Raw genomic sequence first — 15,035 nt, 5'->3', positions numbered from 1 at the left:
CTATTATTCCAGTGGCAGAAGATCGAGAAGCCTTCGCAATGGTGATCGCCAACGTCGAATAACTCTGATATGGCACGTGAAAAAGAAGAAAGGAAAGGGGAAAAGATAAATTTATTGTCGATTGGAAATTTTAATTCTTTCTAAAAAGCTTAACTGCTTCGTAATGATAAGATTTTATACCTAAACAGATTGGGTAAGTACAAGAAAAAAAATTCTATCCTGTGTCTTCTTTACTGGATTCTTCGTCACTGGCTTATAACGTTACATTGAGAATTATCATTTGTGTTTCCATAAATTTCAAATGGAGTCCCTTATAGAAAAGCCGACATCAGATATATAGATAAAGGCAGAGAGAATGACACCCAAAAAAATCTTAAATTATGTAGCCACAGAACATCGAGCATTGTCATGTTAGTAAAATGACACAACTCGTAAGTTTTTCGGGGCATTTCTCTTAAAAAGTGTCTCAAAAAAATTTATGAATATTATCAAAATATATTAACGGTAATGTTAATATAAAAAATGAAATGGCGACAATAGACTACTTGTAAGTTTACAAAGTACAAAACGAATAACTTTATTACCGTCTAATAACACATTGGAGGGGAAAAATACCAATAAATGGTCATTTAAATTATGATAACACTCCAAAAACCTACAACAAATGACACTACAACTACATGACCTTTATTGTGGCAAGCAAGCCTTTGACAAGTTTTTTATTACAAAAATCATTATTCGTTATTTTCCAAATTTTACACCAATTTTGATATAATACATTGTGCAAAAATATAATAATTAAAAGTTGACAAAATATAAGACATCTTGAAAAGAAACTGGTGCTAATTGGCATACTGTAATGACAAAAAATCATCAAGTCGATAAACTATTTAACGCATAAATGAGTATTTATTCCAACATAATTGCAAAACAATATGAAAATATTTTTTTCAGAACTGAACGAACAATCGGAGTGTTTTTCAGTGATTCGTTGTATATGGGATATATTTTTAGAAAAGATCAAGGGTCGTATACACGAACATACATATTGTAATATTTTATTATTGATGAATAGCGTTTCCGCAACAAACAGAAAAGTCTGGTATGAGATTGGAGGTCTATACTCGGTTCGCTATTCCCAGTCCGAACTGTCTATGGTCTGTTTTTTAACCAGGAGGAGTAATTCAAATTTTCCGCGCCGTAATGCTTGTTTGTAATTGGTCCAACCGCAGGCAAGTTTACTCCACTAAATTATAACATTTTGACACTAATGCCATTTGTGAAATTTTAAAATTCAAAATTTATATCTACGATTTTTTGTGTTCTCTGCGTTATTCCTTACATTTTTAGATATTTCGTTTGTATTTATATAAAAAGAACTATTTAGCGATATATTAGTGTTATTAAGATAATAATATGGATTCGATGCCAAGTACTAGTGGTAATTATTCCTCTCCACTTAAAAAACGCCGTGTAGATTTGGGTCATTTATCTTCAAATGAGAAACAATGTATTATAACCATGTATAAACAAATCAAAATTGATAATTCTGGAATGAAAATAACAGCCACGGTAGCAAAAATAAAACAGGCAACAGGTTAGTTTTGCAGAATAGTTATTGTTAAAATCAAGACTTACTAAAGTAATGTGCTAATTTTATTAGCACATTACTTTAGCTTGTATTAGAATATAAGCAGACTGGAACAGTAATATTGTAAAATTCCATTGGATTTTAGATATCATTTTATCACGAATATATCGCTTTCGTATACGTTCCGGACGATTTTCTTCTACAATGTGATAAATAAACTCTAAAAATTCTTCAACTTCTTCATAACAGTCCAACATTTTTTTATTGTAATTAGAAATACTAAATAATATATATTGGAAGTTAATTCGAAAAATTATTATTCAATCAAAGTTATGACAAAGAAATGACAAAAACAAAGAATCAACGTGTGAAGGTGTCCGATACTGATTACTGGATTACCGCAAGGCCGAGATAATCAACAAAAAAAGAAGATGTATTTGGTAACTTTTCTAGTAACTTTCTTGGGTGTGAATCTGTCTTTTTAGTTTACTCCTCCTGGTTAAAAAACAGAGTATAGTGAAATTAGTAATTATTTTTTTGCGAAGTTAGTTACTTTTTGACAGATTAAAAGTGGCTTGAAATTACTATACAACCAAGCACACGTACTCATAGCCAATATTAATAGTAAACAAACTAAATAGTAAATAAAATAGAACTTTGCAAATTACCGACAATAAATATTTATTTATCTGCACCATATAATAAATATTTATGTTAAATTATAACAACTAAAATATATTTTTTAAATATATACTACCCAAAATTTGATGTGTTTAGTATACACTTCCACTATTTAGAATAATTCTTCTTTTTTTAAACAAAGTAGTATGCAATAGTAGGATACTTTAACTATTAATACTGAGAAGTAGGAATTGTGTTGTAGGTTTCCGTCAATGAATCTGTCAAAATATGTCCGAGCTAAGCGAATGGAGTTTATCACTTACTGATCTTTATTTCGTAACTTCTACGTATAATCTGTTAAACTTTGGCGTTACTGTAATGGTGCTGTTCTTCTTTTTTAGGTCCCGTCTCCTCATCGGAGGCCGCTGTTCTAAACAGTTCAATTGTTTTAAGTCCAAGCCAATCTCGCAAGTTCTTAAACCAAGATGTTCTGATCCTCTAATGATTTGTCCAGTATTTAAGCTTTCAGGGTGCTGATTATTTCTTCGCTTTTTTCATTTTCTGGAACAGTTTTACGTGAGTTACTGTCAGTCCATGATATTTTTAACAAGCTTATCTATTTCAGTTTTCCTGATTATCCAAGCCTCTGATTCATAAAGGAGAGTTGGAACACGTAGCATCTCAATATTCTTATCCAGAGCCTAAGATTGAGGTTGCTACAACAAAGAAATCGTTTGATCTTTATAAATGCTGCTAGCGTTTTGGCTAACTAGGTACCACAATATTTATACTTTTTCACTCTCTCTATCTGTTCATTGCTTATGACATGACATCACTTAAGGACGTTAATTTTCTTTGAAATGACCATAAACTTTATTTAAAAAAAAAATCATTTTCAGTCCATAAGTATTACATGAACAGTTTAATCTCTCTAGATATGTTTTTAAATCCTCAAAGTTATCTGTTATAACAACTGTCTACTCCGCATGTCACATATTGATAAAAACCTCTTCATTAATAGTTACACCCTCACTACGATCGTTCAAAAAATTGCGAAAAATAGACTCGCGAATTTTTACTTCCTCGGAGAGCTCGTTTAGTTAAACTTTTGCTGTCTGCGTCAAATAAAGATTCGCCATGATTTTTATATCTTGACTGTTAATGTTCATGCCTGTGAGTATCTCTATGAGATTGTGGTGTTGGAGTTTATCGAATGCTTTTTGAAAGCGTACATATCGGTGGTAATACATATCCAAACACATTTGCGTCAATACATTAATACCAAACAACGTCTCTATGGTGCTCACCCCACTTGATTTTCACTGATTTTAGAGTTTACTTTCCCAAATATTCTGTTGTAAATAATTTAAAGAGTGTGGCTCATGATGACAATTACTTTACGATGGTCGGAACGTTTTTTGGTGTTAGGTTTTTTGAGCTGTTATGTAATAACCAATCTTTTGGAATAGTTCCTTTAAATAAATTTTGTGAAAAAGTCAACTAAAATTTTAATATTATCTTCATCAATGAGTTTAAGGAACTCTACTAGTAGCTCATCAGCTGCCTTGCCTTCTGCGTTTGCTTGATCGCATGTAGCGATTGTGGTTGTGTGTACAGAAAGGTCGGAAGTCATCGATGGTCGATCATCATGGAAAAGGGCTTTTCTAACCAGAATATTAGTTGTTCAACGCTTGAAACTAGTAAACCATAGCTATCTTTAATTAGAGTTATTTACTTATAAGCTTACTTGGCACAATTTTTGTCGCTTTTAATCTTTTGATATATTTCATCTTGCTTATTTAATCTTCTTTCGTCCATAAGTTTAAAATTTGTCTGATATCCAGTTCGTTTTGCTTGTCGCTCTGCCAATAAATTTTCTTCTCATACTGTCACTAAGGCATTTTTAATATCGTTCCATGCTTCGTCCATTTTGGACTTTTTTTAACAGTTTGGCAGAATGGTGCTGTAGTTATCATATATTATCAAATCTTCCTTTTTATGATCTGATGTTTCGTATTTTCCATTCTTCGTGTTTTTGCCAAATTAATGTATTTACAAAATATCTTCGTGATATTTCTTGTTTTTACTAATATATCGAAGATTTTCTTCTTCTTCTTCTCTATTAGGAAGTTTGTTCGTTAATTGGTGGATTGATATACCTCTTTGGAAGTATGCCACCCCATCGTTTGTGCAGTAGACTAATACTTATTGATTTGTTTGGTGTTTCGTTTTAGTCATTAGTATTAACTCATTTATACCCTGTTCGTTACATTTTATGATAATCAACGATATTAGGCAAATTACTTCTTCTTACGAGCAGCACCTTTTCTAGTTTTAAGTGAACTTGCAGCTATTTTGGCGCAGTTTTTGGCTTAGGTGCCTTTGACTGTTTTGTAGCTTATTCCCTATTTGACTTCATCGCTTTTTTTAGTGTTTTTGGTGCTAATTTTTTTCGTCGATTTTTTCTGTCCTTGATATAACTTTTTTGGCTTTGTCACTTCCTTTACATGTTTTGCCTTTTCGCCAGTGGGTGCAACTTTGCAAATTTTTATAAAGCATACTCTTTATATTTGATTAAATAAAAAATAAAGTAAGGAAAACTTAAGTTATCTCATTGAATGGAAATTTAACGTATGTGTAATATAACGAAAAAACGAAATATATCAAAAAGGCGTTAGCACAGTTCTTTGATATTAATTATCACAAAAAGGTATATAATATCAAAAGATAGCGTCAAGAAACCGTTAAAATGTCAAGATTAATAATAAGAGGAAGATGAATGATATATCAGATAAAAAAGAACAGAACACGGGATATAACGGCATACCAAAAAAGCTTCTATGGAACCAGAAGGGCACTAGGCACTAGCCTTGAAGCGTTTTTAGCAAATATACCAACTGGCGTCACGTGCTAACCTCCACTGCTCAATCGTTCATAAGGTACATTCTTTGGCTGTGTTCGTATACTAGGCTTTGCAGATTTATCTGCTAAAGCTGCTTTTTACTTAGTTCGTACCAACGATATAATAGCAACAGCAGCTTTTAAATATTTTTTTATTTTCTAATGAACGGTGCAACTTTTTTACGCATCTACTTTATAATTACCTGCGATATATTTCTTGATAGCTTAAAGAGAAGAATTTTCTTTTTACTTAAGACTTTTTAAAGCATATTGGCATTTCGAACGTTAGCGGATAGAAATGTTTTGCCCGTGGATTTTTTGCTTTTCCAATGGTGAAGATGTTTGTGGCGTTTCAGATACTACAGATGTCGCCGAAGCGGCTGATGATTGATGTTCTGTAGGTATGTTCTGCCATCTGGTTGGAGATATAAAAAATCGTAAGTTATGTTAGTAACGATTCACTGATTAAAAAAAAACACAAAAATAATGGTTATGGAATATACATTACATTTATTATTTAAAGTTCCTATTCCGCACATAGGTCTATCAATCTTTCGCAGTTATCGTTCTCTATGTCTTCTCTTTTTTCTCCAATTATTTATTGTTATTGTTTCTACCAGTTCATTCAAAAGTGTACCAAAGATTTATTTACAATCAACAATTATAAATTATTACATTAAAATATCTTGTTGCAGTTTTCTTTTAACTTTTTCTATTATCAGACCTCCTGAACTTTTTTCCCAATAGGTTTTTCAATAACATATTCCTTACCGGTTTATTTGCGATTCATATACCATCTGAATATCGCAGAATACGCGAAAAATGTGAGAAAAGCCGCAATCAAAAACCTCCAAAACTTTTCTTTTGTTTAGATATTTTTGGACACCCTGTAGATATACCTAACGTCTTTCATGTGACCAAACCGAGATGTTTTTGATTCAATTGACTTATTTTGATACATTCTTAATCTATTTTTAGAAAATGTTTGTCTTTTCGCTAAAGTTCAATGTTTTATATAATCTTAGTGCATTGTATTATTCAAAATGCAAAAGAAAATGTTATTTACATACCTGAATTCTTTTGTTAAGTACAAATTCTTACTTAAACACAATGATTTGTCAAATACAATTATTTAATCGAACGTCCTAGTTTTAAAATTTACACAACACATAGCATTACGCATAAGTACGTATCCCCAAAGGCACTTTACATTTAAAACAAATTCGGAAAGTGAAACCAAACAGTAGATACACAGTCGTGACTGTGACACAAAACATATGATGATTGTTTTGAAACAGTATCACAAATGTGCCAGTTAGCTTATTAATCGGTAGAATTTTAATGTTTCGCGTTCAACAACGGAGACAGATATAGCAGTCGTTTCATAAATCGGTAAAGGAGCGCGAACACGCTGATCCATAAATTTCAATAACAAAGAAGTTAAGTCACCAGCTGTTTAGTAGAGTTCCAATGGTATGCAACCAATCATACACATTTGTTTATGAACTCTACGAAAAAAAAATATTCAATGTGTCTTTTATCAGAATAATTAATCTGTATTCGTTGCATCATTTTGTCCGCTGTTTTTTCGAAAGTGTTATCTTACCTGGGGGTCATCCTTGATCGAATACTGTCCCTTAAATTGCATATGCAGAAACTATTATCCAAAGATAGAACACGAAACAATATCATACAAAAACTTTCAAACTCATCAAGGGGAGCATCAGCACAAGTTATAAGAATCAGCGCCATATCATTGGTTTACTCAACCGATCTAAAGAGCTAGAACATCTAAATGCAAATGCATTAGACATAGAGGTGACTAAATGCCTAAAAAGGTGCGAATAAATACTGTGATTAAAAATATAAGAAAAAAGGAAAAAATAAGGAGGATAAACTCACCCAAGCCACTTAAAATCTTATAAACAAAAGAAGAGAATTGAAAGACAAATACACAATTGAATTGAAAAGGTGTTAGAAATTACAATACCGAACACATAGCTCAAGCCATTGATAAAAATAAATATTTACAGATTCTGCGTCGAAAAATGACTGAAGGATCGAAAAATATTTGCAAACTTGTAAATAAAAAGGAAGAAACTAAAACAAATAAGGAAGATATTTCAGATCCTAATCAAATTCAAATACCAAAAGTTTAAAATGTAGGCTCAGAAGACATCCCTACCAGAGGAAATCCCTACCCTCTCTCGGATATGAAAAACAATCAATCTCTTGAAGAAGATTGGATATAGTCATAGAACATATCAAAGAAGGAGGAGAAATGTTAATAAATGTGTTGAAAAAGATGTTTAATGTTTGTTTGCGTAACCCTCTCTCACTGGCATAATGCAATAATAACCATAATGCACAAAAAGTGATATTTCAGACCTAAAGAACTACAAACCTATTAGTTTGCTCTCCCATGCATACAAACTATTCATGAAGATAATAACAAAACTCCTTGTGAACAAACTAGATAGTTGCCAACCTTGCGAACAGGCTGGGTTCCCCTCAAGTTACGGAACAAATGATCATCTACAAGTTATTAAAACGCTCATAGAAAAGTGCACAGAACACAACAAACCTATCTTTCTTATATTCGTTGACTATAAAAAGGCGTTTGATACTATAGATGTATAGATCTCATAGAATGCTTCGAGCATTGGCTGACTGGGGCATCAGCTACCGATATATTGCCTTAATTAAGAGTATCTACGAAATTGGTGCAGATTGTGTCCGACGAGAGGATAATATGAGAAATAATATAAATGGAGAGGATCTGAACCACCTAAGATTTGCCGATCAAATCGTTATATCTGATAGAGTTAATAATCTTACAAATATGCTGGAAACGCTCTATGAGCATTAAAAACAATTTTTCTTAAAATTAACACCTCAAAGACAAAATTTATGATCAACCTTGTAGTCAGCGATAAAATTCAGATTAAAAGCCATAACATCGACAAAGTAACAGCTTACAAATATCTAGGTCATCAGATTCGCTTAGGCCGAGATAATCCGATAACTAAAATACAAAGAAAAATATGTCTCACATGGGCTACCTACATGGAACAACATTTTCAAGTCTATTATTCCAGCATGTTTATTCCAGCAAAGGAACAATAAATAGATGTTAAAATAACTAGACAAGACTAAAGACTTCTTTTTACATACATAAACTCTCAAATCTCATTAATAATCCAGACTACAGACCAGTTCCTAATAATCCAACAACCGATTTAAAGAAAATAACAAAATGCATTATAAATAAAACCTCTCTTCCTGTTGATATAAAACAATCTCTAATTCCTCGTGAAAAGTCTTCCAGAACACCTCGAATATATATGGCCTACGCAAAATTCAAAAAGCAGATATTCTTCTATGTCCCATTGGCAGTGCCTATAACTGCCCTACACAACCATTGGCCAAGTACTTAGCCAAAACTCTAAAACCTCTCGCCGAAAATGCATCATTCTTCATCAAGCTTTGCGATGATACCCGCTGAGCTCTTTTGTTTAAAACAAGCTCTCATCCAAAACGGTTAACGCGAAAATCACATCAATAGGAGCTTCCACAAACATCAATATCCTACTCAATCTCAATCCAAAGACTCAAACCCTCATCATACGAAAGTCTTCCTTCCTTACATCAAAGGTGTAACTAGCAAAATCAACAAAATTCTTAAATCAAGAGGAATAAAGATAATATTTACCACACAACAAAAACTTTCATCTCTTGTCCGATCAATCAAAGACAAGATTCCAAAAGAAACACACGGAGTTTATAAAATTCCTTGTGCAGACCAAGATCCTATATATGTAAAACAAATCGTAGAATCCAAAATAGGATTTATGAACATTCCATTTCTGTTCCCAAATCCGATTCAATTTCAGCTCTAGGTTAACAATATCTTCATACTGGTCACAAAATTGATTTTGAAAACTCTAGAACCATAGCCCCATCGGCTTCTATAAACCAAGAATTATCTGAGAAGCCATGAAATTGAAAAAAGGCCAAATTGTCTCAATAAAAGAGAAGACGACATACGGTTACTGTCGACATGGAGACCTTTCATAAAGAAAATAATGTTCGCACCAACCCCCGCGCTAATCCCTGCGCCAATCCCACGCTAACCCCACGTCAACCTCCATCCAAACCACGTCACCATCGACGGTATAAATAAAACGTCCTCTGTTCCCAGTAACAGAAATGCATTGGTTAGGGATCAGTGTAGTAGTGTCTGGGGCTCGGGAGAATGAACCTCGAAAGCCCTGAAGAAGATATCAAAGAGGACGTCGAAAGCTCGGTGCAAAAATAATCGACGCGGTTCAACCCGGAAGACAATTGCGCTTAATATTAATTCTTGTAATAGTATTAAACCCTTTGGTTTTTAAGAAAACCATTATTTTGAGACGTTTCGGCAAGGACAGAGCCATTGGTATAAACGTGTCCAAAAGGTCATGGTTATATCTTGTCCAGCTCTCGTTTATTTTATTACATTTTCTAAAATTACTCAGCACATATCTTTAATTTTTGTAAAAAGTTACCAAAAAATCATTTTGTTAGCCGTTGGGTAAGATGAAGTTCGGTCCTTTTACATTGTGTATGTAAATGTTTGCAAATATTCAAAAAAGTCACATAATCCCTTTAAAGAATTTACCGCATTAGTAGTCTTAGTTAGTCCCAGGTTTGCCCTTATTGGGAATCCAAATTTATCCCATGTTATGCCCTGATTGGACCTTGAATCGACGATTGGACGATTGAAACTTGGACCATTAAAAAGTCCGACTCACGACGTATAATGGCTTTTGAAATGTGGGTATATCGTAGAATGATGCGCATACCCTGGACAGCACATCGCACAAATGTCTCAATATTGACAAAACTCGACATCAATACTAGGCTTACCACAATCATTAACCAAAATATATTGAGGTACTTTAGACACATTACCAGACGAATGGAAGGTATGGAGAGGTTGGTGGTTGAAGGTAAGGTAGATGGTAAAAGAACCAGACCAAATAAAGTGCGCTACTGGTTACTATTTAATGTTAATTATTATTCTTGTAAAGTCTCCATTTTAAACACAGTTAATTCATTGCAAACATGACTAAGAGCTTAGATATGATATTTAATTACTCCATTTGATTAATTTATTCGATTACTTTTTGATATTTATAATATTTGATATTTTGAATATATTTTAACACAGTGAATTTTTCCATCTATTATTTCAATGATACAATTTTTCTCTTTGTTTTGTAAATATTCCATTTCTGTTTTTTTAGGATTCAAAGATTTAAAAACATTGGCGCCTTTTTTTGAAGAGCTGTTCTTGAACGACCCCGCCCATAACCGACCAGGACTGAGCAACGGTGTCTTTGAGCATAGTGTATCAGTGTTTTAAGTTTGATTCTTCATAATCTAGTTCACATGTATATGTATATATGATGAAATCGAATTTTCAATTGAAGCTGTTTTATTCAATAAACTGTTTTATTTATCATAACAATTAGGTTTTTTCTTTAACCAACGTTATATTTATTTATTATATATTAAATAATAGCTATATAACAATAATAACTATATATTAAATAACATTTTTCTAATTTACTAAAACAATACTTATTTAACAAAAAGTAATCCAGAACCGCGCGATTCTTTCCTCTTCAAAAACTGCAAATTCGTCTGTTTCGAAGCCTCCAGCCTCAACAAATTATTAGGAATATACGCAGTAACGATTGTGCCCAAAAGAAGCAGGACCAATTGGGTACTTAATGTCCAAAACGCCCTAAAATATCGATTGAGATATCCAACTGCCACAGTAACTACTACTCCGAGAATTTGAGTACTAGCAAGCAGTATACCGGAAGTTGTACACTCTTCGGACGGGAACGTTAGTTCAATAGCCAATTCAAAGCCAACTGGCATGTAAGCATTGGTAAATAACCTAAAATAAAAACAGATTAAATACTTAAAATTATTATAAATGTTTTTATACATCGTGTCATGTATAAAATGCAACTTCACATGCCTACCAAACAAAAAAAACCAAGTTAGTAATTTGTCTTGAAGTTAATGTTAAGTGTTAATTTTTAATTGTTTTATTTTTTCTTTTTGCGATGTTTGCTAAGGCAATGACTTGCTGTTTATCCTTGTCATCTATTGCTGTTGTAGTTTCTCCTCAACGTAGTAATTATTGCAGAATGCTTTTGGAAATATTTCGATGCAATATACAGGAATTTTGCATCAATATGTAACAGTGCTTCAGTTCGAATTCAAATAGGCAGTCAGCTAATTAAAAACACCGGTCCAAAGCGATCAAACCCATAAACATAGTTATGTTAGTCACACAAAAATAAACTAATTTCTTGTTGGATTTTCTTTTAGTCAATCTTATATTTATTTGTTATTTATTAAAACAAATTTTTATAAATATATTAAACCAATAAAATTTGTCATTTAGCGATTAGTAACATAGAACCCCGTGACCCTCTCCTCTCCAAATACTGCAAATTCGTCCGTTTTTTCAGCTTCCGGTCTCAACATATTATTAGGAATATAGACAGTTACGATGGTTACCAAAATAAGCAGCACAACTTGGGAACTTAATGCCCAAAATGCTCTAAAATGTTGATTGAGACATCCAACGGCCACGGTGACTATTACACCCAGAAATTGGGTACTAGCTAGCAGATCGGCCGACGTGCTTTCTTCGGACGAAAACGTCTGTCAGTTCCATGGCTAATTCAAAACCAACTGACTGTTACGCGTTCGTAAATAGCCTAAATTAAAAACAGTCCAATATACTTTTAAAATTAATAAAAAAATTTCTTATAAAATAACATAAGTAATTTTAAAAAAAGTCTAAAAACCGCATTCCCATCAAACTTTTCGGACTTACTTATCCGTGGCTTTACACAGCATATTCTATTTGCCGTTTACCACATCCTAATCGCCAATTCTTCTTGTTGTATATATCAAAGATTTGGTTTTAGTTTTGTCGTGTTATTGTCTTTTCTTTCTGTATTTTATTTATTATATCCGTTTCATCTGATCCTGTATTTGTTAGTTACTCACAAATATTTATATTCGTTTGTTTGTTTTATTGACTTGTTATTTATCTCCAGTTGCGATGTTTTCAATGACCATGTAATTTATTGTTATAATCCAAACCCTGGCTTCCAAATTCTCCTTTCAGCTTTTTTATAATGTAGATGATGTCCTCTTTGTCTTCTGCTAAAATTATTTATCATCGGCAAACAAAAGGCTATGGATATAATTGTCAATTTTTACTCCCATCTATCAAATCCCTAAAGAGCTACGTTTTTATTATTTATTATGTTATATTACACTGCTCAATTACAAGGCTCAAAGAACCGGTATAAAGCCTCGGAACCAGACGGAACCTAAAATGACGAACCACACAAAGAAATAGAAATTGAGAAGGAAAAATAAGCCCACAATCAGATGAGAACATTACTTCTTTCAACAACAAAGACCAAGAGATAATAGAAGAACTGATAAATAAAAACAGACATTTATGCAATCCAAGAAACCAAGAAGAAAGGTAAAGGCTTTAAAGAGACTATAACCAATATATTCTAGCATACAGTGGAGTGAAGAAAGAAGAACGAGCACGAGCAGGCGTAAGTATACTTGCCCATAAAAAATTTAAAGACAACATAAATAACTGCGGTTATATCTCCAAAATAATAATATATATGAACATATCACAATGGACTACCAAAAATTAAATGTCAGATCTATCTATAGCCCCGAGGACTGCAAACCTAAGGAGGAACGAGAGGCATTCTACGAACAATTGCAAAACATACTGGATGAAATACCTCATGAAGAAACCTTAATTCTTATGGGCGACTTTAATGCAAGAATCAGAAATTAAATAGTTTCAGGAGTAAAACAAAGATTTAATGAAAACCATGTCAACCTATGGCTAATCTCTGTGCTTTTAACGAACTGATAATCAATAATACATTTTTTTAACATAAGCTCCAGTGTAAATATATTTGAAAACTTCAGGGGCACAAATCTATGATTGATTTTATAGTCACTAATAGAAAAATCCACCCAAAGCAGATTCTAGATATCCGAACTTTAAATTCAGCAGACGCAGGGAGTGAGCACAAACTAGTACTAGCAAAGATAAGAATGAAAATAACACCAAAACATTTTGTACATGAAATCACCGAGGAAAAATTCAATATAGAATAACTGTGGAACGACTCTACAAGAGAAATGTACCAAAGGAAGATAGCACAGAAGATACAGCTGAAACAAATAGAGGACATTGAAGATATAAACACGAGTTGGGATCCATGAGTTGGGAGAAGATTAAAAACAACAGTGAAGAAGCAGCAACAGAAGCTCTAGGAAAACGCAAAGTCATACTGAACAAAAGAAACAACAACAATGCACCATGCTTCAAAAAAGAAATAAAAGAAAAATGTAAAGGGAAACAAGAGGCCTCAATGAAGTACAAAACATCAAATACTCCAGAATCCCGAGACACCTATAGAGGAATACGAAATGAAACAAAGCAGTTGGTAAGAAGAACAAAAAATGAACACTGGGAGCAGTTTACAAAAAGGATGGAAAGCGACTTCTACGGTACAGAAAAAAAAAACGGAAATTCATAAGAAACCAACGGAAAGAAATGGCAGAATTAAAGGAATACAATAACATACCAGCAAACGAATGGGAAAGATACTTGACGCAACTCTTTAAAAGAAAGAAAAATAATAATCAACACAATAATGTACCTGAATTAAGACACGAAATAGAAATCAGTTTTTAGGAAGTAGAGATAGCCATAACTTCACTCAAAAATAGAAAGTCACCACGACCAGATGGAACTACCAACGAGCTTCTAAAACACGGAGGAAAAAGTATAACCCTAGACATGACAAAACTTATACAAAAACTAATATCACTGCAAGATACCAGACGCATGGAGAAACAGCATAATGATACCAATGTTCAAGAAAGGAAATAAAGAAGACCCCAACAATTATAGAGGTATAAATCTACTGAACACCGCACTTAAGCTTACCACAAGAGTCCTAATCAACAAAATCAATAAACTAACAACTTTATCAGATGAACAACAAGGATTCAGATCCGGAAGATCCTACGTAGACGCCGTATTTGTACTAAGACAAATCACAGAAAAGGCCATCGAATACCAGCATATCTATGTTTTATAGACCTGACAAAAGCTTTCGATCGCATTTAAGTTGAAGACGTCTTACACCTGCTGCATAAAAGGAGCATACCAATTAATATTATACAAACCATCAAAAACATCTACTTCCATAATCGAATACAGGCAAAGATAAATGGAAAACTAACACAGTGTATACCAGTACAAAGCGGAGTCAGACAGGATGACTCGTTAAGCACACTTCTCTTTAGTATAATAATGGATGAAATAATACAAGCAGTACGTAAAGGTCATGGTTACAGAATGGGAAACAAAGAAATACAAATATTATGTTATGCAGACGACGCTGCATTAATCGCCAAGACAGAAGACGAGCTCCAAAGATTAACACATATCTTCAATACAACAGCCAATAAATACAATATGATAATATCAGCAGAAAAAACCAAATGTATGAAAACATATAAATACCCACTACGATGTAAAATCGAAATTGATGGGAAAATAATAAAACAGGAATCAAGGTTTAGATATCTAGGAATAGATAAAGCTAGTTACGGAGATGTTGAAGAAGAAGTACGACAACAAAGCTTAAAAGCAATTAAGCGGCGGGACAAGACATAAAACCAAGAATCTATAAAGCAGCAATTAGACCTATATTAACATACACGGCGGAAACAAGACCTGATACATCTAAAACGAGACGACTACTAGAAACAACAGAGATGAAAATACTCC

At 33.0% G+C, this 15,035-nt stretch overlaps 2 protein-coding genes across 3 annotated transcripts in view; both read right to left on the bottom strand.

The window, feature by feature from the left end:
• The window catches only part of Cln7 (CLN7/MFS domain-containing 8), a 68,790-nt gene extending 62,314 nt beyond the window's left edge, over positions 1-6,476 (bottom strand). Inside the window, exon 1 of the mRNA XM_072537055.1 lies at positions 6,184-6,476. The gene's annotated coding sequence lies outside the window, so the exon portion shown is untranslated. The remainder of the gene's footprint in view (positions 1-6,183) is intronic.
• Positions 6,477-10,586: 4,110 nt separating this feature from the next.
• Positions 10,587-15,035, bottom strand: part of LOC140446238 (uncharacterized MFS-type transporter C09D4.1-like) — a 57,286-nt gene continuing 52,837 nt past the window's right edge. For both annotated transcript variants that reach the window (XM_072538776.1, XM_072538775.1), the window contains one exon: positions 10,587-11,063. In XM_072538776.1, the coding sequence (XP_072394877.1) occupies positions 10,739-11,063 (325 nt within the window). In that variant the 3' untranslated portion in view covers positions 10,587-10,738. The remainder of the gene's footprint in view (positions 11,064-15,035) is intronic.

This window comes from Diabrotica undecimpunctata, chromosome 7 (assembly GCF_040954645.1).
Source record: "Diabrotica undecimpunctata isolate CICGRU chromosome 7, icDiaUnde3, whole genome shotgun sequence".
Classification (NCBI taxonomy): Eukaryota; Metazoa; Arthropoda; class Insecta; order Coleoptera; family Chrysomelidae; genus Diabrotica; species Diabrotica undecimpunctata.
The sequence above is the reverse complement of the archived record's forward strand: the minus strand, read 5'-3'. Positions and strand labels throughout refer to the sequence as shown.